General features: G+C 45.4%; 1 protein-coding gene across 2 annotated transcripts in view; it reads right to left on the bottom strand.

Moving 5' to 3' along the window:
* ccdc83 (coiled-coil domain containing 83) overlaps nt 1-25,790 on the bottom strand; it is a 62,516-nt gene extending 36,726 nt beyond the window's left edge. The window contains exons 1-3 of one of the 2 annotated variants that reach the window (XM_067985452.1): nt 25,710-25,790; nt 11,435-11,527; nt 1,400-1,484 (exon numbers count right to left, since the gene is read on the bottom strand). In XM_067985452.1, the coding sequence (XP_067841553.1) occupies nt 1,400-1,484; nt 11,435-11,505 (156 nt within the window). In that variant the 5' untranslated portion in view covers nt 11,506-11,527; nt 25,710-25,790. Of the gene's footprint in view, nt 1-1,399; nt 1,485-2,940; nt 3,107-11,434; nt 11,528-25,709 lie in introns of those variants that run through there. The other variant, XM_067985453.1, reaches the window with a different exon arrangement.
* Between the last annotated feature and the right edge of the window lie 1,100 nt (nt 25,791-26,890).

The following is a 26,890-nucleotide window of genomic DNA, read 5'->3' as shown; positions in this document are numbered from 1 at the left end:
CAACTAGCACCAATGGAACTGTAACCTAGTGAGGAGTTCATGCCTTCAGGAAATAAGGGATAGGATTTTAAAAAAATCAGCGAGGGAGATAAGAAAATTAGCAAAAAACTCAAATAGTCTCGTTGATCATCTATTTGATAAATTTCCACTTAACGTCAGTAATTTGAACAATAAGCTGATACATTCAACTAATTAGTACTTTGCCTGTGTAATAGGCATTTTGAATTTTAGAGAGAAACCTATCATATAACTTAGTTTGTATACTGAAATTAAGGATTTTACCAATTTGTTCTCCATTTTAAGTTAATAAATTTACTGTATTTCATAATGATTGCACGAGGTTTGAGTTATTATAGAAAGTTTATTAATTAGAATATGCACATGTGTCTCATATATTTAATACATTATATCACATTTAGCATAAGAAATGCACACCTCAAATTTCAGAAAGACTGGCATCATAGTTGTGCAGTTATCAGTGAAAGTCTAGAAAGCCTCATGAAATTGTTGAGGATGACGATTGCATCATTTTTATTCTCTGCTTTACTGCTGCTGTAATCCCACTTAGTCAGTGGAAAGGACATGTTGCTTTATACAGACAAAACCAGCAACGGACAGTCGACTTTACTTTTTATTCTTCCCTCATGCCCCAGTGTGTATATTATGTGGTACTGCATTGAAGTCAAAAGGTTAGATTCCTGTGCTGAGTTAGGTGATCTCAGTGGGAGATCTAAGAGTGGCAGGGGTGTAAAATTTCCTAGGTTTCTAGTTTTGTTTGCTTTGCAGTGACTCTAGATGGAAGTGTGCATGCCAGGTTTGTAAAGGGGGAAAGTAAAAGTGGGATGTCACCTGCACAATTAGGTGAGAGATAAGGAGGAAAACTGCATTTTGCCTTTTTTAAAACTTTCATCCCCAGATTAAGAAAGCCATCTGTTTTAGTGTTAAAGGATTAAATGGTGGGTTTTGATTCATACCATGACTCCACATACCACATTCATACTATACAAGAACTTGGATACCTGGCAGTGTCACAAGTTACAACCTAATCAATCCAAATATTCATGTCAACATAAACAACTGGCCCATGGAACAAGTATGTTAAGGAAGGCAGACTGCAAGTGACCTCTAGATCAAGTTATCCAGAGGTCATTGTGTTAGAATATTACCAGAGCAAATTAGGTTAGCAATCTGAGCCCAAAGGTTAGACTAAATTTTAATTTGCTCGATATTACTTGTTTTCTTGTGGGCTTTTTATTGTGTTTTTCAGTCATTTTTTTCCTGGTGATAATTGATTTGGTGAATTCTGTCTTTAATATGTAACAATGTTCACAAAAGGTTCTTAATCTATTCCAACAGCAATAGGAGAGTATTGTTTTTTGTTCACGTGACAGTGCCTTACTCGTTCTTTGTATCGTGTGTTCATTTCTTCAAGCTCCTTTAATTCATCCATGAGTTTTTCAATAGTCTTCTCTTTCAGTTGAAATCTAAGAATAATATTAATTGTTGACAAACTGAACACAATTCATGAACATTTAAACAATGTTTTACTAAAATAGCACTGAGGCTAAGTAATACAGATAGCTACAGCAATAACCTCAGCACCCATCTATCTAGTCTCATTTACAGACATGAATTAGAGAGGAAAAATAATCCCATGTAAATACCACCTGTGTTACCAATTCCTTACTCATATTTTACATAATGGTGAACAATGTTATACCCAAGTTATTCAGAAAATGAGAAAGATCTGATAATTCAGAAGTAATAAACTCAGAAGTGCAATGCAGAACAGCAACAACTTACATTTAGTGCCTTTAACGTAGAAAAATGTTCCAAAGCGTTTCACTGAAGCTAATCAAGCCAAAGAAGAAACTATTAGGAGGGGTGACTAAGAGCTTGGTCAAAGAGGTAGGTTTTAAGGAAGGTCTCTAAAGAGAGGAAGGTGGAAAGGAGGAGAGGTTTAAGGAGGGAATTTCACAGTTTAGGACCTAGGCGGCTGAAGGCACGGCTACCAATGGTGGGGCGAAGGGAGAGAGGGATGTACAAAAGGCCAGAGTTGGAGGAAAGCAGCGTTCTTGGTACACTATAGGACTGGAAGAGGCTACAGAGATAAGGAGGGGTGAGGCCATGAGGGGATTTGAACACGAGGGTCAGAATTTTAAATTGAAGGCATTGGGGGATCAATGTAGGTCAGTGAGCACAGTGAGCAGAACTTGGTTAGGATATGGGCAGCATGAGCTGAAGTTTGTGGAGGTTGGATGATGGGAGGCTGGTCAGGAGAGCATTGCAATAGTCATGTCTGGAGGTAACAATTCAGGGTTTGGCAGTAGATGGGCTGAAGCAGGAGCGGAGATGGGTGATGTTACAGAGGTAGAAGTAGGCAATCTTTGTGATGGAGAGGATATGGGGTCAGATATTCAGCTCAGTGAAATAGGACGCCAAGGTTGCGAACGGTTGACTTCAACCTGAGACAATGGCCAGGGTGGGGGATTGAATTGGTGGCGAGGGCATGGAATTTGTGGTAGGGGCCGAAGATGATGGCTTTGATTTTCCTAATGTTTAACAGAAGTGACATAAGTGTGAATATTTTTGTGAAGAAATAGATATAACTTTATTTATTGCTTTATATTTACAGAGCATTACAAGCCTAGAGGGTACTATCAAATGTTCAATTATATAACTCGAGCTGTTCCTCATCTTACTCATGAATACTGCCATTTGAAAAGTGAGGATTCAGTATCAAATTCATGGGGCCCACTCCATCCCAAATGCTACTAATTTCACCAGTGATTACGGAGGCTAGTATAGCTATTTATGCACTATACAGCAGACAAATGAGGTATTACTTCCACAAAGTGAATCAATGGGCCGGAACTTGGTCAGACGGACATGGCAAGGCTGTCCGCACATCCTGCCGTCCAAGACTACGAAAATACTTACCTAGTGGTCCACTTGCTCCCTTTTCAATTTTTTTTTCAGTTCAGCACTGTGATTTCAGAGCAGCTTCCTTCGTATCGATAAGAGACTGTGGGAATGGAAGCCACGCCCACAGAATCTGTCAAGAAGAGAAATCACGCCCACAAGCAGGCAAGGACAAATCATTCATTTAAAGTAAATTTCTGTATGTTAGTTTAAATAAAAATTTAACATATCTTATAAAAAGCCAAGCAAATGATTTTATTTAATGAAACTTACAGAAGTTTAAAAACATTTTTTTAATTTTTAATTTTTTTTTAATGATCAAAGAATATTAAAATGAGTAATTTGACATTCCACATTTTTAAAATTTAATTTTTTGTTGTTGTGCAGTCATTAACAGTCACCGCGCTTTTAAAAAAGTGCAGGGCTGGTATTTTCCAGCGTACCTTTTAGTGGCGTAAATATCTTCGTTCCAGCTGGGCAGATGTTTACAAATGTTTAATGATTTCTATGATTTTAGCGTACCATGTCCCTTTAATTTGTAACTGTCAAAACGCTGGCAAACCAATGGGAGCAAGTTTGTGATTTTGGGGTTTTGCTGCACATATGCACATTCGCGAACTTGCACAATCGATTTGCTGACGGTTGGAGAGGACGCCATTGCAATACAGCATCCCAAGGTGAGTAATTTCTGGGCCAATATATTAGATTTACAGTGGCATAGGGGAGGGAGAAGCAGTTCTAGCTGGGATGTTGGCACACATGAAAAAGGTAATATTCATGATACTTTGTAAGATAGCCAAGTGTTACATTTGGTTTGACCTTTCTCATGTAATTAATGACTATTACCACAACCAAGTGCAAAAGTGCTAATGGGAATACGGGCTAGACTTTCCACTCATAGACTATGATTGGGTGGAAATCTAGCCTTTATTTCCACATCTTTTTAGCTGATATTCCTATTGCAAACCCAACAAAACTTCACTCCTCATTGGGCCCTATCTTCTTTTCCACAGCTGTCAATAAATAACCATTTGCTTCAACTGAAAATACAGGTTCAATCAAATATCGCTTTATACCACTATTCGTTCATTTTAGAAATCTCAAAATATAAATATTTTAGGACTGGGTGGTATTTGAAATAGCTAACTTTGACACTTTGCAATTTTACACTGATTAAACAAGGAAGTAACTTCTGAATAATTTTATTGTGTGAAGTATAGATATTGAATTTACTGTTCATACTAACACCCTCCATCCAATACACATGTAACATATGTATTATTCAAGGGAAATACTTGACAAAAGTAATGCAGCAAATATCAGGCACTTTATGTAAGTGGATTTGACTGTGTCGTTTCTAATTTTGATGTTCGACTGTGTTTTTGATTTTTCTATTCCATATAGAAAAACTTTGTTTATATGGAATAAAAGAAACCCATATTTGTGTCAGCTTGGCACAAGTGGTGGTAGTACACTTGCTTCTGGGTCAGAAGATTATAAGTTCAAATCCTTTCACCAGGATTTCAGGTCATAATCTAGGCTGACACTCTAGTGGAATATTGAGAAACTGCTGCATTGTTGGAGGGTCATTCTTCGAATAAGATATTAAACTATCCACTGCTTGTTGAAATTAATACTAAAGAACCCATGTCTCATTCTTCTGAAAGCATCCTTCTCACTCAATACTACCCAAAAATCAAATTAACTTGCCATTCATTTTGTTATTGTCTGTGGAATGTTGCTGGTGCAGAATGACACTCTAATGCCACATTTGCTGACATAAGGGGCTCAATTTTAGCACCCGCGATCGGGTGCGTTCGTGGTGGGGGGGGGCTACGAAAATCGGGGATTCCTGGGGCGGGTCGGGAGCCCGGCTCCAACCCGCCCCATTTCCGGGTTCCCCACTGACGCGCTGACATGCGCGCGCAGCCCCCGCATGTGGGACTCCCGCCGGCAATTAAAGCCGGCGGGATGCCACTTAAAGTAATTGAACAGGTACTTCAGGTTGTTCACAGACCTGATTGACCTGTTACTTTAGCAGGGATGGGATTTTGCAACTGACTGGGACTGTTTCCCGTACTGGGGAAAACACTCCCAGTTGAAATGGACGTGTTGCAGCCATCAGCCTGTGGCAGCTGCAAAGGTCCATTTGACAGGTTGGGGGTGGGGGGGTGTGGGGAGACCCTCACTCATTGCAGGAGGCCACTCTGTCACTTTGGACAAAGTTTGGCCTCCACCACCCTCCTCCTAACAACAAAATTTACCAACTTGCACACTTACCCCGGTGTCCAGACACATGTACCTACCTTGCGGACCCCCTCAGATGTACATCTTCCAGATGGGGGCCACCGTAGCTGCAGTCATGACCTCCTCGGAGGGCGAACAGCATCACCAGCCTCGCCGGCCACGCCGTCTATCTCTGACACGTGGAGTTCCACAACACAGTGCTGTGACACATCCACCTGCACAGCAGGAGGGAGGGCAACCGCAGAGAGAGATGCGTCGCAGAAGGCACTACCCTCGCCACAGGGTCCACAGACCGAGGCTCAGCTTCCTGGACCTCTCTGAGCAGCAGTGCACACGGAGGCTCAGAGTCACTCGACATGTAGTCGTGGACATCTGCAGCCTCCTTCATGCCGAGCTGCTCCCGGCTGGCCCGAGCACCATCTTCTTACCTGTCGCTGTCAAAGTCACCACTGCCCTCAACAACTTCTCCTCCGCATCCTTCCAGGGTGCCACCGGGGACATCGCCGACGTCTCTCAGTCGTCTGCACAAAAGAGCTCTGCAAATACACCTACACCCACCCTGCAGTGACACAATGGGTGGCATCAGTTGTGGGTCTTCATTGTGATCCTCAGGAAAGGGCATTATTACACAAACCAGGCAAGATTCGCAAAGACGTGGCAGTAGTGGTGACAATATGTTATGTGAGTTGATCAGAAATTAAATATAGGTAAACACCATGACAAACCCTCAAACACCCTTGTGCATCCCCTTCATGCTCACGACACATTTGCCTTACGCTGCCTACTGCACATATGTGATGCATGCCCTGTGGCTGCAGCACAGGTAGTGGCAGGTTGCGTGAGGCTGACTGTGAAAGAGATGCACGAGAGGGTGAGTATGAGATAGAGCCATGAGATTGTATGAGGTCTGGGTTGAGTGGTAGTGGCAGGATGAGTACTGGCGAGGTGAGTAAGTGCAGTTAAGATGAGGATGAGGTTTGAGTAGGTGTGAGGGGTGATGTGACAGAGTAGTGTTGGCAGTGGAGAAGGAGATGTGGGGTGGGGGCGGTGATGTGGCAGATGGAGTGTAGGGGAATGAGTGAGTGTACTCTCTTTGGCTGACCTACTTAGGTCATTGCAGCGCCTCCTGCACTGTATGCAGGTGCGCGATATGTTGGTGGTGCAGGTGACCTCCTCTGCCACCTCGAGCCAGGCCTTCTTGGTGGCAGAGGCAGGCCACTTCCTCCCGCCTGCTGGGGGGGGGGGTGGGAACATCTCTGTCCTCCCCTCCTCCTCACCCCATCCAATAAGAGCTGGACTGAGGCATCATTAAACCTGGGAGCAGCCTTCCCTCTGGGCTGCTCCATCCTGTAATTTTTCCTATTTCTTGCAGCATCAGTCAGTGGAGGACTGCCCCTTTAAATAGAGCTCCTCCAGCTGACAGACCTTACTGCGCATGCGCAGTCCGCCCGCCACGCTGCTTAGCAGCGGGGAACCCGGAACAACAGGTGAGTGGATCCAATCAGCCTGCGATTGCACGCGGGGCAGACTGATTTCACCGGCGACCCCCGCCGCGAACCCGCCGCCATGGTAATATCGGGCCCAAGAAGTCACTGCATTCTAAAAAGAATTAATTGTATGAAGTTGTTTGAGGCATTTCAGTAATGATAAATTATCAATTATATCAATGCAAGTATTTTATTATTGTATTACTGCCATCAATTTTAGTGCTAAAACTGGATAAAAGAATAGAACGGTTAAGTGAGTAAAATTACCTGATAAAGTCATTATTCATTTAACAGTTTTCCTCTGTACTATGAATCCCGTACTATGAATCCCAGCCCTTGCAAATATTGAGCACCTGCTGTACAGGCAGACTTTAAGCATGAGACTCTGAGTTCATCATCTAAGTATGGATGTACATAGAGATGCATCCTGGAATCTCCTGCAACTGTGGAAAGGTGCTTTGAGTAAACTCTGGATATTAAAGAAAAGGCTGAAGGGGAATACCTTGTACTGGTAAATTTGTATCCTGGAATTGAAACTTCCATTTGCTTTCCTGTATGGAAATATGGAACTATGCATCCTTTAGGTCTATGCCAACTAATTAGTCCACTGAGCACATTATCTGGATAATCTGTGGTGGTGTGACCATCTTGAATTTCTCTTGTTTTAGAAAATTAAGGTCAAGTATCGGGTGGATTTGCCACCCTCCCATCCTGATCAGGACGATCTCTTTTTCTGCTGCCTGACATGCTGATTGCGCTACCATGTTGGGGTATTGCAGGTGGTCCAATCTGATCATCCCACAGAATCTCATGGATGTTTGTGTAATGCTCCTTCCCCATAAAATTGCAAATTACTGAAGTCAGCCCCTTACATAACATGTTGAGCAAGAGGGCATCTTAAAAGGGACTATCTTTTTCATAGCTATCCCTGTAATAACATGCATACCCTGCTGTTAATCTTTGAAAAAAAAATCCAGCAGCTCCTCCACCTAGCTACCAAATTACCTTTCCTATAAAAGAGTAGTTGTAATAGATGCTGTTGTAGCTCCCTTGGGAGTAACACTAAATACAGCCTATGCAAATCTACAGTAATATACTGAAATCCCTGGATCCTGCTGACAAGTCCAGGACAGTCTGTATGTTTGTCCTTAATTATAGCACCAACTGAAATTATCACAATCAATTGTGTTAATTTAGTGATTAACTGCAGTTCTGTGGGTCCTTGGTGAACGAATCCTGTGCAATGGGCCTAACCAGATTACCAACTTGTTGGTAAATTCCTCGGCCAAGTGTGTTCAGCTATTTGAACTTTGCCAGAAGGCTCAGGATCCATTTCTGCATGGTGGATTCCCGTGTGTCAAGAGAACACCTCAACTACAGTAATCAAATTTGCAACTGGCTTCCTATGCAACAGTTCTACAGAATTTTGCTGAGCCCTGTGCACTCTATCTTTTAGGGTTAGCTAGTGAGCTACTGCTCAGACCATGTGATCACAGTACAATGTCAAGATTCCTCGGGAGACTGTAACTGCTGCTCCAAGATTGTTTCAGAGCCCCAGTAAGCTTAGATCTATAATGAATCAAGTTATTGGTTCTTTGCAGGAGAGCTGAAATTTCTAGCTGTAAAGAATATGTGGAAGAAACTATAGTCTTGTGGCCATTACCACTTTGGTTTTCAAGATGTAAAAATTGTCACCTGTTTGACTGCCTAATTGCTACGGAAAAATTGTTTTCTATTCAAAAGGAAAGGACAGCCTTATCGTCCACGAACCCTAGTCTTGGAATTCAATAAACAATTATCTCACTAAAAGCAACATCAGAAGCTGTGTTACTAAAACTTTTCTGCACAAACTGTAAGCATTTTGGATTTTTGTTTGTGTTTTAATCTGTTCGTGTCATGCAAGTTTGCTTATTGTACTGTATTGGTATCTTGCTACATTTTTTGCCTCTATGTTGGCTCATCTGTAAATAAATATGACCAAGTAGATCTGTATGTGACCATCTGGCATTGTTATATGACTGCTTTCTAAGGTGATGGAAGAACCTGGGAGGCATTCCACAACAACTTGCATTTATATATCTCCTTTTACATAGTAAAACATCCCAAGGCACTTCACAGGAACTTTATGAAACAAAATTTGACACTGAGCCACATAACAAGATATTAGGACAGGTGACCAAATGCTTGGTCAAAGAGGTAGGTTTTAAGGAGCATTTTAAAAGGAGGAGGTAGAGAAGTGGAGAGATTTAGAGAGGGAATTCCAGAGCTTAGGGCCTAGGCAGCTAAAGACACGGCTGCCAACGGTGGAGTGATTTGTTCTCCAGTAAACAATTTACTGTAATTTTGGAGTTAATTGTTAAACCTGGCATACTAACCCATACATGATGAAAAAAAATGCAAGTTTTTGTTCCATAAGGGGCTCTTTGTGGAAACTACATTCCAGCTGTGAACACAAGAAAAATGTAAAGAAAAAGCCCAAACTATAGCAGCAGTTAAGAAATCCCATGAAAACTGCTTGCCATGGTCCAGAGGAAGAGTTGCATTCTGGGGTAGGAGCTGATACATTTGAGTTTGTTTGACTTCTCTGTGTATGGGACTTTGATTTAACAATGCACCAACGAGCCATCCATCACTGTCTTTCTTCCCCTTGAAGACAGTCCAATTGCCAATCACCTGAAGGTAGATAGGGATGTTCTGAAGTGGGCTCATCAGTCTGCTGGTTGAAAGGATCTATTCTGCTCCACTATGAATTGTCTTATTCAAAGGTCTAAATTTGTTATGCAATATACTTTGTAGTTTCCCAGCAAAAGGTGCTAAATTACATCTATTTCCTCAAATCCTCCTCCATAGAGGACCTAAAGGGTGCTTCTGAGCAAAGAGGTCCCTATCTAGGAGGAATCCTTCTGTTACTAGATTGAAAGTTACCTTCTTAGATAAATTTTATATAATCTGCTCTTGATTTACATAGAATTCAGCATGGAATGGATGAAGAAGAGAACGCTTACCATTTTGGGCACATAGTGTTGACACCAAACACACTCATGACAGATATGGCACGGTTAGCTGCAGACTAAAACTTCCTGCAATCTCCCCCAGTGATATGCATCAGCCCAACTTTAGATGAGCATGCCTACTCCAGCATTTTGGCAGATTTCCTCCACCAGCCATCATACTGCCTCTCTTAGTGAGATTGCCAATTGCTGTCCAATTAGACACAGGTTTGTTCTATAGCTAAGTCCATTAAGAACTAATAGAAACTAACCAAACACATTTCATTTACAGCCAATAAAGACCTTCGCAACAATTGCATGATCCTTAGGAAAATGGCCTGGGATTGCAAACAAACTTAAGAAATAAAAAAAAGCCAGCAAATTTTTCCAAAAATTTCAGAAGTATACAAAAAAAATGACTAACAAAAAACATTACGCTATAAAGGTACTGCAAATATTACAAAAACCCCTTCCAATAGCTATTTAAGAGCTCCTGCCTCCATGCAACTTCCCTACTCTCATTCCAAATGAGCAAAGAAAAAGAGCTAACCTAACACAAATACCACTGAATTGAGTGAGGTGTCCATTTAAATGTTTTTGAATTAAGCCTAGGGTTGCAATATGGCTCATGCAGGAAAAGGGCACAAGCACTTTAGCTTGCTAAAATTTGGGAAGTGTTGAATTGCAGGCTAGCAAGAAATTGAGATAGGGCCTATTCTCCTAATTCAATGCTCCCTCTGCAGTAGCTGTGCACCTGCTCTTCTGGCACACAAACTACCCTTTTTTATCTCATCAATCTGGGTTAGATTTGAACCAAGATGTAAAATATGAAAGTCAGTGTGCAACTCATTACACCACCCTGTCCCTCTAAAGCAGAACTTTTATTTTAAAAGGATAATAACCTTGTTGAATAAGTTACCATTGTAGCAAGCAATATAAATTGGTTTAAGAGGCAGTTAGATAGGCAGAGTTGAGACTTATCCAAAAGGAACGAGCTAGTTGGGTCTAACGGCCTTTTACTGGTCCGAACAATTCTTATGTTAACTTTGAGTACTGCAAGGCCCTTGAAACTTTTAAAATGTTGCGCCTGCCTACATTACAACAGTGAATACAATTCAAAAGTACTTCATTGGCTGTGAAGTGCTTTGGGGCATCTCGAGGATATGAAAGGTGCTATATAAATATATTCTTTAATTCTTTTTTCAGCACTAATTTTCTCTCCTCTCCCCCTCCCCCCCCCCCCCTGTCTTAAGGAAGTTAATTTTCTTGCTGAGGTACAGTTCCACGCACTAGTTACCCTCTAGCACCTTATCAAAGTAGCTGTTATGTGCATGAAACAATAAGTGCAGGCAGGCAATCCAGCTAGGGGGGCATCACAGCTGAACCTGATCCTGCCCTTAGCTGTTGTGCATATTTCCAGCAAGGGTCATAGAAGGGTAATCAGGAGCAATCAGTAAAGGGGCAATCAAGAGTAATCAGGGTTTTCCGCTTCCCAACCCAGGAATGCTGAGGCCAATCATACCCTCCCGCTACTCTAGCTGTGATCGGTGAACTACCAAACCCGGATCAAATCTTCGACCTTCCTGGTCCAAATGCCTCACCTACACACCAGATAAAGTTGATAAGTGACTGAGGGAGCCAGAACAGGTCAGCTAAAGACAGTGCATGGCAAGAACACACACACAAAAAAAATGGGGAACAAAATATCATAAACAGAGTCTCTCAAAAAATAAAGACGACTGCTGCAAATTAAAATAAAACTATTAACTTAAAGATATATGTACTTACCGAAATCCCAGAAAAGCTTCTGCCAAAGTCATTTTATCTTCACCTTTGCCATCTTTCTTTTTCTTTGCCATTTTCACTTCAAAATGGTAGTTACTGTAATGAATGTATTTTCAAAGTAAATATACCAATTTGTAAGTTTTTATCCCCCCACAATGTAAGCTTGCGTTACTCTTAAAAAGTAATGCCACAGCAGTAAAACAGTACAAATCTAAAAATGCAGAAATAAATATGTTAATAACCATCCTTTCCTTCACCTGAACTCCTTCTGTTAAGTGTGTTTGCTTTTTTCCACCCAGGACCTGGCTGCGTTGCAGAAAGAGGTTTAATGATCTGACCAGGGCTGCTAAGATAAGACTCCTAACTTATATTTCTCATTACTTTCTGCTTAGCCCTGCACTACCTTTTGCCCCGCACTATATAAATGCAAGTCTTTCTTTCACTCACAACCCTTCGCTTCCCCACTTCCCGTCACTCTCCTCTAATCATTGCAGCACACTTCACTCCACCTCCTTCTGCTGCTACTGCAACACTTTGCACCAGCTACTGCCCTCACTTTTATTTCCCTCCCTCCTCAAACTATTCAAACTTGACATGCACATCTTCACGACATCACATTAGGCTACCACCAACACACTTCTTTCTTTCTTGCAGGTCAAACTGGTAGCAATATGAGGGAGCAGGTGAAGACAGGAGGAGGGAGGCAGTTAATCCACATGTTGCCCCATTGGACATAGTGGGCAGGGGCAAATCAGAAATGTTGGAACTGGCAAGACTGAAGGACACATCTCACAGGGTTTTTGAGCACTTTACCCTCATTCTCTTCCCACTAAAATATCACCCTCATACTACGCATGGCAAAGTGCTGCTGTTTTGTGCAGCCACACATCTGTTTCTGCTTACTCTTGCCACTAAATGCTAACCCTTATTCCTCTCTTCCATTTTAGGTTGGGAAGCTCAACAGGGCCTGAGGGAGTAGATGAAGAAGACAGCGCACAGTGAAACATGAAGCGCCAATGGATCTTACCCTTGAAGGCACCAGCTCAGTGTCAGGCAGCCTGCCTAGTTCAGAGGGTAAGCTAGAGGGATCTGTTCTGGGAGATGCACCAGCACTAGTGCACAGGAGAAAAGACGGGGGGTAGGGCAGCATGGGAAACAGTACATCGAAGAGATAGTTTGCATCCTAGCTCTGCTGAAAGGGCACAGACGAGGACTTTGAGAACCCAGCCTACATAAGACTGATGGCAATACACAAGGACCATCTAAATGTACTGACCTGCCTGCCAGCAAGCTTGTGCACAATGTCAGAGAGCATGGAGCAGTCCAGGTCCAACTTGTCTGAGGTCTTTGCACATAGCATTGAGACAATCCATCCAACCATGGAGCAAGTGGTTAATTCTATGAACATTTCAGGGGCCCCCATAGCGATGGAGTCTCTGATGATAGCTTCGATGGGAGCTCAGACTGCTCCCATCTTGGCTCTGGGGTCCAGCATCTTTCAAAGCCCGAAGGAGAACCTGGATAGGGGCTTGAAGTACCTCCCATCCTGACTCCACTCTCCTCTCATGCAGAACAATGGGAGTACTGAGGCACAGCCCCATGAGAGTGACATTGGCTTCATGGGAGAGGCATATGCTGTTCTGTCTCAGGATAGAAGCATGCCTGCTCCCCCACCTGCCTCTCAATCAGTGCCCTTGTTGGTGCTAGCCTGCCCCAGCCAACGCTGAGTTCCAGTAGTCTGCAGCTGGGCCCTCAATGGCCAGAGGTCCTTGAAGTTGCCCAACATGGCTATCTCGTGCCTTTAGTGGAAGTTCATCAGCCTATCACCTCCCCAAGCTGTAGCCACTGGGGAACCACATCATAGGAGCACTAGGATAGGTAAATGGCATAAGGGCTTTGCACAAGGTTCATTTTTAGTTCATGGAATGCTCATTTTCATTCAGTTTCAGGGAATACCTTTTATTTACATATTTCCCATCATCCAAATGTATTATCTCTCAATTTACACTATATGTGCCACTCGCAGATTGTGCATAAGAAAATAAAATTAGAGCATAATTACGAGAAAACAGGATTTTCTATATCATCAGTGCTGTGAATTTGCAGCCTGTCGTGTTGGCACAGGTGTTGCCTTTAAACAGCTTTTTTGGGTCTTCTGAGTTCTATAAATATCAGATTTGTTTTGCTGTTGAATTTATAAATTGGAACCAACCAAGGCCTTCCTCAAGTATTAATAACTTAACCATGGTAGCCAGGGTCCATATAGTATACAGGCATAACCAAAGTTCTCTGATTAATCTAAAGATATCAAGGTCATGGATGGAGAAGCTGCGGAAGAGCTTCACTAAGAGGATACCAGGGAATGAGAGGCTTCAGTTCTGAGAAACTGAGGCTCTTTTCATTAGAACAAAGAAGGTTAAGAGACAGTCTGATAGAGATGTTCAAAAAGAGAGGATTTGATAAGATAAATCAGGAAAAACTATTTCCACTGGTCAGTGTGTTGGTAATTAGAGAACATAACTTAAGATAATCACTAAATGAAGAGAGAGAGAGAGAGGTTAGGATAATTTTTTAATACAGTGTTGTTAGGATACCAGGGGGGGGTTAAAACATTTTTTTCCAAAAATATAATTTATTCATAAAATTTGCAGCAGTACATACAATACAGTTGTCATATTACATTCCAAACGTACACGATATAGATTACGCAATTTGCAGGTTACATCAAGTACAGTTCAATGAAACACATTGGACATAATTACAGTTCATGACACTCTAGGGTGCCTCATTGCATCACAATCAATACAGGTGATTCATTACAGATACATTACAGATTTATTACGGGTACATTACATCAATTTGAATTTTACATTCTGCCCGAGGGGGTTTTTCCCTGATTGCAGCCCCTCGGTATAGAATGGCGGGAAGGCTCTAAACGGTTGCCTTTCCCCACAGAGCCTTTGCGGCGGCTGCACCCATCCTCAGTGCGTCCCTCAGCACGTAGTCCTGGACCTTGGAATGTGCCAATCTGCAACACTCAGTCGAGGACAGCTCCTTGCACTGGAAGACCAGCAAGTTTCGGGCAGACCAAAGGGCGTCTTTCACCGAGTTGATGGTCTTCCAGCAGCAGTTGATGTCCGTCTCAGTGTGTGTCCCCAGGAACAGCCCATAGAGCACAGAATCCTGTGTTACGGAACTGCTCGGGACGAACCTGGACAGATACCACTGCATCTCTCTCCAGACCTTCTTTGCAAAGGCACATTCCAGAAGGAGCTGGCTGACGGTCTCATCTCCACCGCAGCCTCCTCGGGGACAGCGTGCGGTGGCGCTCAGAGTCCAGGAGTGCATGAAGGATCTGACGGGAAGGGCCCTTCTCACCACCAGCCAAGCTAGGTCTTGGTGCTTGTTTGAAAGCTCTGGCGATGAGGCGTTCTGCCAAATGACATTGACAGTCTGCTCGGGGAACCAACCGACAGGATCCACCATCTCCTTTTCCCTCAGGGTCTCGAGGACGTTACGTTCGGACCACTTGCTGATCGCTTTGTGGTCAAAGGTGTTTATCTGCACAAACTTTTCCACGAAGGACAGGTGGGGCGGAACGGTCCAACTGGACGGAGTGTTCCGTGGCAGCGTGGCCAGGCCCATCCTTCTCAACACCGGGGACAGGTAGAACCTCAGCACGTAGTGACACTTTGTGTTTGCGTACTGAGGGTCCATGCACAGCTTGATGCAGCCGCACACAAAGGTGACCATCAGGATGAGGGCCACATTGGGCACGCCTTTCCCCCCTTTCTCTGGAGATTTGTACATCGTGACCCTGCGGACACGGTCCATTTTTGATCTCCAGACAAAGCGGAAGATGGCTCGGGTGACTGTCGCGGCGCACGAGCGAGGTATGGGCCAGACCTGCGCCACGTACAGCAACACCGAGAGCACCTCGCACCTGATGACCAGGCTCTTGCCCACGATCGTTGATCCCACAGTCCCAGTTTCTGCTTAACCTTGGAAATACGCTCCTCCCAGTTTTTGGTGCACACCCCGGCCCCCCGAACCAGATCCCCAGCACCTTCAGGTAATCCGACCTGATGGTGAAGGGGACAAAGGATCGGTCGGTCCAGTTCCCAAAGAACATGGCCTCGCTCTTGCTACGATTTACCCTGGTCCCCGAGGCCAGTTCGAACTGGTCGCAGATGCTCATCAATCTGAGGACCGACAGCTGATCCGAGCAAAAGACGGCGACGTCGTCCATGTACAGGGAGGCCTTGACCTGAGTGCCTCCTCTGCCAGTGATCGTCACCCCTCTTATGCCCGCATCCCTCCTGCTGGACTCGGCAAAGGGCTCGATGCAACACACGAACAAGACAGAGGAGAGAGGACAGCCCTGCCTGACTCCAGATTTGATCGGAAAGCTTTCTGATTCCCACCTGTTGATTGAAACTGCGCTACTGATGTCTGTGTAGAGCAGTTGGATCCAATTGCGGATTCCCTCCCCAAACCCCATTTTGGAGAGCACGTCCATCATGCACGTGTGGGGTAGTCTGTCAAAGGCCTTCTCCTGGTCCAGGCTGATCAGGCAGGTGTTCACCCCCCTGTCCTGTACGTAGGCGATCGTATCCTTGAGTAGCGCCAAGCTATCAGAGATCTTCCTGCCGGGTACGGCGCAGGTCTGATCGGGGTGGATCACCACCTCCAGGGCTGACTTGACCCAATTGGCGATGACCTTGGACAGAATTTTGTAGTCCACGTTAAGTAGTGAGATGGGTCGCCAATTTTTGATTTCTTCCCTCTCCCCCTTCCGCTTATAGATGAGGGTGATGATGCCTTTCCTCATGGACCACTTCCAGCAGGTCTGGGTCTATCCAGTCCCACAGAGCCGAGTACAAATCCACCGGTAAGCCGTCGCTTCCGGGAGTCTTACTCTTCTTGAAGGAACGGACGGCCTTTGTCAGTTCGTCCAGAGTTAGCGGGTGATCCAGACTCTCCCGCTTGCTGTCGTCTAGAACCTCCGTGATAGACAACAAGAAGGACTGGGAGGCCGCGCTGTCTGTGGGCTTCGCGTCGTACAGTCCGGCATAAAAGGATTTGCAGATCCTCAGTATGTCGGGCTGCGAGGACGTGACCGAGCTGTCCTCTTCCTTCAGGCTGCTGAGTTCTCTCTGTGCACCTTTTGGAAGAAGAAGCGCGAGCAAGTCTCGTCCTGCTCCACGGAGTGGACTCTGGACCAGAAGATGATCTTGGAGGCCTCGGAGGTGAAGAGCGAGGCTTGCTGGTCCTTCACCTCTCTGAGTTCCTCCCCGACATCGATCCCCATCGACTGCAGCAGGAGAAGATTCTGCATGCTTTTCTGGAGTCGGGACGTTTCCCTCTGCCTCTCTCTCGCCTTCTGAACACCTTTGAGGCTGAAGAACCTCTTGATGTTCGCCTTGATGGCTTCCCATCAAAGAGGGGCTTTACGGTTCTCCAACCTTTGTAATCCCTCGTCAGTTAAATTAGATAGCCCCTGAAAACAGGCGTGGGGATCGCGGTGTGTGATTAACCCATGTCCGTTCATAGCGATGCAGGTAGCACGTTAAATTTGTAGTGCCTGCTGATTTAAATGATTTCCGCGTGCAGCCAGCGCTACCTGTGTTGATCTTTGGTTGTAGCCATCGTTGGGGCCCCGACATCACGAGTGGCTAGTGCTACTTAAAGGCAGCCTGCACCTCTTAAAGGGGAGGTGCATTGTGGTTGGAATAAGTGGTCAATTGTGAAGTGAATCTGTGCTGTTATATATTGAAGAATGGCTGAACATGCGAGAGAGCGTGCACCAAGGTTCTATGATGTGCACTGAAGGCCTTGTTGCAAGAGGTGGAGAGAAGGAGAGGCATCCTGTATCCATAGAGGGGCAGGAGGCCCTCCTGACATATGCTCAGGAAGCAGTGGGAGGAAGTAGCAGAGGAGGTCAATGCCAGGAGCACAGCTCCAAGAACATGGATGCAGTACAGGAAGAAGTTCAATGATCTGACACGAGTTATCAAGGTGAGTGAGTTCAATCTTCAAATGGCATATTTTATCAACTGCACCACCAGCCTCATTCACTGCTCAATTCACTATACCCCCATCATCCACCTACCAACAATCAGTACTCAACCCTGCAATTCATATGATTTACCTTACCCTCACACAATTAGCACTGTTGCAAACCTCACATCCACAATTTATAGCTCACACACACACTGGCAGCTATTCAACCATGACAGCCACATCACTCAAACAACTTGCAGGACACTCACTGACACACTTACCTCTTTCTTGCAGGAGAAGGTGGCACACAACAGGAGGCAGCAACAAACAACTGGAGGAGGACTAGCGCGCTTACACATTTTAAACACCATGTAGGAGACAGTGCTGGCCATCATGGAAAGGAGCATCGCTGAGGCCGTGGCCACTGGCAGCACTGGAGGGATCGATGATGAGGGACTCCGCATATCTAATACTCCTTCTCTCTTCCCACTATCTTTTCTGACTCACAAGCTGCAGATGGTGTAAGGAAGCACTTCTTACTTTCTCCTCTCCCCTCACCACAACCCAACCTTTGTCCCCTTTTCGTTTCAAATACTCAAGAGCTGATACCTTCCCAGTCAGAGGAAGATGACAGTGATGGTGAAGAGACACCGTCACTCAGTCTTACACTCGCAGCCACCAGCTCAGAGACTAACACTGTTCGTACATTAGAGGATAGGATAGAGGAGGGATCTGCACGTGTTGAGACACCATGCACGAGTGCACAGGAGCCAGGGCGGACGGAAAGGATACCGCATGTGCCAGCTCATTGGAGGTCACACACTAGTTTTGCTGCAGAGGATTCAGATGAGGACTTCGATGGGCCAGGCTACAGATGGTGACTGATGGGTGTACACAACCAAATGCTTGGTTCACTGGAAAGCTTGCCAGAAAGTCTGCATGCAATGTTGAGGAGCATGGAGGAGTCCAGCTCCAACTTGGCACAGGGCTTTGCGCAGAACATGGAATGGGTGGTCACCTCCTTCAGCACACCTGTGGAACCCACCATGATGCAGCGTCTGATGACCAATGTCACAGCTTCCATCAAAGGTCTGCCTACTGCCTTGGAAGTTCAGACTGCTGCCATCATGGCTCTGGGTACCATTGTTGAAAGGGGCTTCCAAGGCATTACAGCAGTCCAGCAATCTGTTCTCCAACAGATCACCAGGATTGCTGAGGCATCACCCTTGGAGAGTGGCAGTGGCACCATGGAAAAGGAAACTGCTATCCTATCTCAGGATGACAGCATTCCTGCTCCCACCCCTGCCATTCCGCCAGTGCCTTTGCTGTTGCCTGTCAGCCAGCCAGCCCACTGCAGCTCAGGCCGAGATGGTGCAGTCTGAAGCCGGGCCCTGTAGGCCCAGAGCGGCTCGAAGTCGTCCTCCAAGGCCATCTGCAGTCTCCTCAATTGAAGGTGAGCAGCCTTCCACCTCCCGTGCTCCAGCTACAGGGAAGCACCTAGTAGGAACATTAGGAAAGGTAAAGGCACATGAAAGACAGATATTAAGGGAATGCACAAGGGTGAACAGTTTCATTTGGTATGCATTATTTAATGAGTGAATTTATAAATGTGGATTTGAATTTGCATTTGGTGGTGGTTTTTATTTCTGTGGTGAGCTGAGGGAGGAACCAATGTGTAATCATAAAGAGAACGATGTGATGGTCAGTGAGAAATGAAAGGTGAGGAGTGTAGGACTGTTGGTGAATGGGAAGGTGTAGTTGAGGTTACTGGAATTGCTCATTAATAATCTGATCACGTAGAACCCTGCCAGAAAGGGCCTGTCTACGTTGTAGCCTCCCTTCCTCTACGTTGTCCTGCTTCACTTCCTCCTCCTCCTCCCCCCACCCCCTTCACTTCCTCCTTATCCTCCTCCTGCTTCACTTCCACCTCAGGTTATCGCCTGATAGTTGGTGGCAAGGGCTGTTCCCTCATAATGGCCAGGTTGTGCAGCATACTACCACAATTCTCGATATCTGCTCAGCTGAGTACTGCAGGGCTCCTCCAGAGCAGTCCAGGGAGTGGAAGCGTTGCTTGAGGGTGCCTATGGTGTGCTCTATGATGTTCCTTGTGGCAGAATGGCTCTCATTGTAGGCCTGCTGTGCACACGAGCGTGGATTCCTGACCGGAGTCATGAGCTATATCCAGAGGGAATAACCCTTATCGCCCAGGAGCCAGCCTTTGACTTGTCGTGCTGGTTCAAATACAGGTGGAACAGAGAACTAACGCAGAATGAACGAATCATGACGGCTGCCAATAGTGGGCATTGACCTCCATGATGCAGGTCTGTGGTCACACACCAGCTGCACATTGAGGGAATGGAATCCTTTTCTGTTCATGAATACGTCCAAGTGCAGATGAGGAGCATGCAGTCAATGGCACCCTGCACCACGGGGAAACCTGCAATCCGAGCAAAACCTCATGCCAGAGACAAGCAGGAGAAGCGAGCAAGAGGGAATGAGATGAATGTGTTTCCCATTGTATAGAGAGTCTCAGTGACCTCCCTTATACTGCAGTGCACTGCCAAACTGCGAGATGTTGCTTACATCTCCAGTAGCAGCTTGAAAGGAGCCAGAAGCATAAAAATTAAGAGCCACGGTCACCTTGACAGCCACAGGCAATGCTGTCCTTGCCTTGCTTTGAGGCTGCAGTTGTGGCTGCAGCAGTTGACAAATTTCAATCTTCTGTGAACCAAAGTTGTCTGGTGCACTGGTCGTCGCTGAAGTTGAGGTAAGGGAATTGCACCCTGAACGCCCTCTGCGGATATGGCCTCCTGCTGAGTGCCCTGTCCCTCCTCCTCTTCCCTCTTCTAGCAGCTTGTCTTGCTCTGCATGGCCTCTCTTCATTCTCCCAATCATGTTCAATTCCCAGAGGAAGCCATACCAGGCCATCCATGTATGGAAGCAACTTTTTCAGCACAATATTTTAAAGGACACAAAAAGTACTGCAAGACCAGCCAGACCACTCACTTAAACTTTAGCCAAATATAGGAATCCTCCAAAAATGCATACAATTGCACCAGCAGCCAGAAGAAATAATTCAGCAACTAACCTATAAGTACTTTATGATCCCTTTAAATAGTGCTGGTTGGGGGTCCTTCGTGCCATTTAACATGGTGTTCAGTTGTGCGAGATTAAGACAGGACATTGGCTGGAGCGTGGAGTTGTGGTGGCTTCAAATCAGCGTTGCACACTGATTCGCATCATAATCCCCCTACCCTGCATGCTGCCGGCGGTTGTTATGCATGCACGCACACAAACGCCTTTACTAAAACGGCATCCTGCACACTTCCCGTCAGATGTGTGCACGCACATCTCGGACCCCATTTTCGAATCTTAGGTGTCCACGTAGCGCCTAAAAAACGGGTGCTACATGGCCCAATTTAACCCCTGGAATGTCCTACCAAAAACAGTAATAGAAGCAGAATCGATTATAGCTTTTAAAAGGGAAGTAGATAAATATTTGAAAAATAAAAGGGTAAGGGGAAAGACCATGGGAGTCATTATTTCCGATACACAGAAAGTTAAGTACCATCGTAGCAGTTACTCATAAAGAGGAAGAAAAAAACATATTAAGCAGCCACAGCAACTTCAGTTGTATAAATGATTATTTCTGTGCTACTGGAAACTTCAAGGCTTCTAGAATAAATGCTGAATCACAATGCACTGCAAAATGCACTAAATCAAAATTGCCTGTGGAAATATGTCTCCAGACTCCCATGGGAAATAAATTTTACATTAACAGAACTTACTTCTCACTTTAAAAAAATTCTGAATCCACTTGCAAATTTTTTACCCCTGTAATACAACTGCTTGGTAATTCGGTAAAGCTGCAGCTTAAAGGAAAGGACTTATTTATATGCAGCCTTTCACGATATCACGTCCCAAAGCGCTTTATACTTTTGAAGGAAAAAGTGGGAGCCAATTTTCACACAAGATTCCACAAGCAGCAATGAGATCCATGACCAGATAATCTGTTTTTAGTGATGTTGGTTGAGGGATACATATTGGCCAGGACACTGGGAGAATTCACCTGCTCTTTTTCGAATAATGCCATGAGGTCTTTGTGTCCATCTGAGAGGGCAGACGAGGCTTCAGTTTAACGTCTCTGACAGAAGACAGCACTCCCTCAGTACTGCATTGATGTGTTAGCCTAGATTATGTGCTCAAGTTTCTGGAGTGAGGCTTGAACCCACACCAAGCCACAGCTGACATCTGAAGTCATAAGTTCATGTACAACTGGATTCTCATTATAACAATTTTTCATGTGTCAATGAGACCATTGGGTATTTTTCACAGAAAAACAAATCGAATTACAGAATTTAATCCCAAAACACTAATAAAAAACAAAATTTTACTTAGTCACCATGAAGCAGTGAGTTTGGTCATAGGTCTTTGTTCAGAGCTGTTTTTCAGATGTAGGTATTTTTGAGTTGTCAGCTTTTTTGAAAGTGTGGGTCAGTTTTTCCAAGCTGTTGGCAAGTGTGTAACCATCACAACTTCCTTGTAATAGCTTTTGTCATGCATTCAACAATAGAAAAAAATCTCCTATAGGTGCTACAGGTCTGGTAGCATAGAGGTTATGTTACTGGACTAATAATCCAGAGTTCTTGGACTAATAATCCAGAGACATGAGTTCAAATCCTGCCACAGCAGCTGGGGAATTTAAACTCAGTTAAGAATAAAAAGCTAATATAAGTAATGGTGACCATGAATCTACCGGATTGTCGTAAAAACCCATCTGGTTCACTAATGTCCTTTAGAGAAGGAAACCTGCCATCCTTACCTAGATCTGGCCTATATGTGACTCCAGACCCACAGCAAAATGGTTGATTCTTAACTGCCCTCTGAAATGACCTAGCAAGCCACTCAGTTATACAATCTCGCTACAGAAAGACATAAAAAGGATAAAACTGGATGGATGACTAGGCACCGGACACGACAAAGGCAAACCAAGCCCCGTTGACCCTGCAAAGTCTGGGAACTTGTGCTAAAATTGGGAGAGCTGTCCCACAGACTAGTCAAGCAATAACCTGACATAGCCATACCCACAGAATCGTACCTTCCAGCCAACGTCCCAGAGTCCTCCATCACCATCCCTGGGTACGTCCTGTCCCAGTGGCAGGTCAGACCCACCAGAGGTGGCGGCACAGTGGTATACAGTCAGGAGGGAGTGGCCCTGGGAGTCCTCAACATTGACTCTGGACCCCATGAGGTCTCATGGCATCAGGTCAAACATGGGCAAGGAAACCTCCTGCTGATTACCACCTACCACCCTCCCTCAGTTGATGGATCAGTACTCCTCCATGTTGAGCACCACTTGGAGGAAGCAAGGTGGGGGACTTCAATGTCAATCACTAAGAGTGGCTCGGTAGCACTACTGCTGGCCGAGTCCTGAAGGACATAGCTGCCAGACTGGGCCTGCAGCAGGTGGTGAGAGAACCAACACGAGGGGAAAAACCTACTTGACCTCGTCCTCACCAATCTACCTATTGCAGATGCATCTGACTATGACAGTATTGGTAGGAGTGACCACCGCACAGTCCTTGTGGGGATGAAGTTCCACCTTCACACTGAGGACATTGTGTCATGTGACACTACCAATGCTAAATGGGATAGATTCATAACAGATCTAGCAGCTCAAAACTGGGCGTCCATGAGGCGATGTGGGCCATAAGCAGCAGAATTGTATTCCACCACAATCTGTAACCTCATGGCCCGGCATACCTCTCACTCCACCATTACCATCAAGCCAGGGGATCAATGCTGGTTCAATGAGGAGTGTAGAAGAGCATGCCAGGAGCAGCACCAGGCATACCTAAAAATGAGGTGCCAACCTGGTGAGACTACAACACAGGACTACATGCATGCTAAACAGTGGAAGCAGCACACTTTGGACAACCCAACGGATCAGATCAAAGCTCTGCAGCTCTGCCACAATTAAACAACTAAAGGGAGGTGGAGGCTCCATGAACATCCCATCCTCAATGATGGCAGAGCCCAGCATGTGAGTGCAAAAGACAAGGTTGAAGCATTTGCAACCATCCTCAGCCAGAAGTGCCAAATGGATGATCCATCTCAGCCTCCTATGGTTCCAATACAGAAGCCAGTTTTCAGCCAATTTGATTCACTCCAGGTGATATCAAGAAACGGCTGAGTGCACTGGATACAGCAAAGGCTATGGGCCCCAACAACATCCTGGCTGTAGTGCTGAAGACTTGTGCTCCAGAACTAGCCATGCCTCTAGCCAAGCTGTTCCAGTACAGCTACAATACTGGCATCTAATCGACAAAGTGAAAAATTGCCCAGCTATGTCCTGTCCACAAAAAGCAGGACAAATCCAATCAGACCAATTATCACCCCATCAGTCTACTCTCAATCACCAGCAAAGTGATGGAAGGTCTCGCCGACAGTGCTATCAAGTGGCACTTATTTACCAATAACCTGCTCACCGATGCTCAGTTTGGGTTCCATCAGGACCACTTGGCTCCAGACCTCATAACAGCCTTGGTCCAAACATGGACAAAACAGCTGAATTCCGGAGGAGAGGTGAAAGTGACAGCCCTTGACATCAAGGCAGCATTTGACCGAGTGTGGCACCAAGGAGCCCTAGTAAAATTAAAGTCAATGGGAATCAGGGGGAAAACTCTGCAGTGGCTGGAGTCATATCGAGCACAAAGGAAGATGGTAGTGGTTGTTGAAGGCCAATCATCTCAGCCCCAGGACATCGCTGCAGGAGTTTCTCGGGACAGTGTCCTAGGCCCAACCATCTTCAGCTGCTTCATCAATGATCTTCCCTCCATCATAAGGTCAGAAGTGGGGATGTTTGCTGATGATTGCACAGTGTTCAGCTCCATTCGCAACCCCTCAGATAATGAAGCAGTCCATACCCGCATGGAGCAAGACCTGGACAACATCCAGGCTTGGGCTGATAAGTGGCAAGGAATGTTCGTGCCAGACAATGACCATCTCCATCAAGAGAGCCTAACCACCTCCCCTTGACATTCAACAGCATTACAATTGCCGAATCCCCTACCATCAACATCCAGGGGGTCACCATTGACCGGAAACTTAATTGGACCAGCCACATAAATACTGTGGCTACAAGAGCAGGTCAGAGGCTGGGTATTCTGTGGCGAGTGACTCACCTCCTGACTCCCCAAAGCCTTTCCACCATCTACAAGGCACAAGTCAGGAGTATGATGGAATACTCTCCACTTGACTGGATGAGTGCAGCTCCAACAACATTCAAGAAGTTCGACCCCATCCAGAACAAAGCAGCCCGCTTGTTTAGCACCCCATCCACCACCTTAAACATTCACTCTCTCCACCACCGGTGCACCATGGCTGCAGTGTGTACCACTTACAAGATGCATTGCAACAACTTGCCAAGGCTTCTTCGACAGCACCTCCCAAGCCCACAACCTCTACCACCTAGAAGGACAAGGGCAACAGGCACATGGGAACACCACCGCCTGCACGTTTCCCTCCAAGTCACACACCATCCTGACTTGGAAATATATTGCCGTTCCTTCATCATTGCTGGGTCAAAATCCTAGAACTCCCTATCTAACCACACTGTGGGAGAACCTTCACCACACGGACTGCAGTGGTTCAAGAAGGCGGCTAACCACCACCTTCTCAAGGGCAATTAGGGATGGGCAATAAATGCTGGCCTTGCCAGTGACGCCCACATCCCATGAATGAGTAAAAAAAACCATAGATGACCCACATAGAAACCCTTCTGAAAACCACAACCACTACAGAGATTGGAACACCTTGTTGCTCTTCCAGCTTCAGTTTTTGAACCAATTGACAACATTATTATAATGGTTCTGTGGCAGAGGGTGTCATCACTATAATGCATTCTTCCAAAGTGGATTTGGAATGTAGCTGAGGCAGGTAATGAGTCAACACACAAAACATCATTGCTCTGTATCAACTGGGCAAGAGTTGGGGGTAAAAAGTAGTGACTGCGAGAAGGGAACAAAAAACAAAAGTAGCAAGCACAGGAAAGCTTGCCAGTACTATCCCAGTTAGGGCATTAGAAGAATGTACCGGGCCAGGAAAAAAAATGGAAGTGTTCTCAATTAAGTGAAGACCAGGAATGTTCTGAACTCGTCCGTGGGTCGTCACTGCCGGGAAGGTCACGGTCAATCTTCACCCCCTTTCACTGTTGACCGAAACAACGCCTTTCACTGGCTGTGAGGATCTCAGTGCCGAGCAACACCGCACCTACCTGTTGGCAGGGATCGGGCCGGTTGCGCCGGGCCGCCTTCACCGTGAGTCAAGTCTCTTGTTTCTATCTGGAGCCGCAAGCCGAAGCCGTAACCATAGGCAACGCAAGATCGCATCCGGATTGGTCCAACAAGCTCAACCAATCAAGTTTGAATCGCAAAGAGTCCCATCGCCTGCGCCTGGCAGCGACCCCTGCCGGCAGAGCTCAGTCACTGCAAGGGGAGCAGTCTTGGGCTGTCGAGGGCAGGGCTTTCTCCAATATATATTTCAACCGGTCTATACTGCTGGAAGAACTGTGCAGTGTTTAATGTAACAAGTAAGAAAACTGTACATTGTTAGTGACGTGAATCTGTCAGCAACTACAGGCCAGTCATTTTAACCTCAGTGGTGGGGAAATTTTTAGAAACGATAATCCAGGACAGAATTAGCAGTCACTTGGACGAATATGGATTGGTTAGGGAAAGCCAGCACGGATTTGTTAAAGGCACATCGTGTTTAACTAACCTGATAGAGTTTTTTGATGTGGTAACAGAGAGGGTAAATGATATGGTGTAGTTGACTTTCAAAAGCGTTTGATAAAGTGCTGCATGATAGGCTTGTCTTCAAGATTGAAGCCCATGGGATGAAAGGGACAGTAGCAGCATAGCTAAGTAACAGGAAACGGAGGGTAGTGGTGAATGGCTGTTTTTTGGACTGGAGGGAAGTGTACAGTGGTGTTCCCCAGGGGTTGGTACTAGGACCCTGCTTTTCTCGATATATATTAATGACTTGGACTTGGGTGTACAGGTCACAATTTCCAAATTTGCTGATGACACAAAACTTGGAAGTGTAGTGAACAATAAGGATGATAGTGATAGACTTCAAGAGGATATAGACAGGCTGGTGGCATGGGCGGACATATGGCGGATGAAATTTAACGCAGAAAAATGCGAAGTGATACATTTTGGTAGGAAGAACGAGGAGAGGCAATATAAACTAGAGGGCACAATTCTAAAAGGGGTGCAGGAACAGAGATATCTGGGGTATATGTGCACAAATCATTGAAGGTGGCAGGGCAGGTTGAGAAAGTAGTTAAAAAAGCATAGGGGATCCTGGGCTTTATAAATAGAGGCATAGAGTACCAAAGCAAGGAAGTGATTATGAACCTTTATAAAACACTGGTTCGGCCACAACTGGAGTATT

The sequence above is a fragment of the Heptranchias perlo genome, chromosome 6 (assembly GCF_035084215.1).
Source record: "Heptranchias perlo isolate sHepPer1 chromosome 6, sHepPer1.hap1, whole genome shotgun sequence".
Classification (NCBI taxonomy): domain Eukaryota; kingdom Metazoa; phylum Chordata; class Chondrichthyes; order Hexanchiformes; family Hexanchidae; genus Heptranchias; species Heptranchias perlo.
This window is presented reverse-complemented; position numbering and strand designations above follow the sequence as displayed.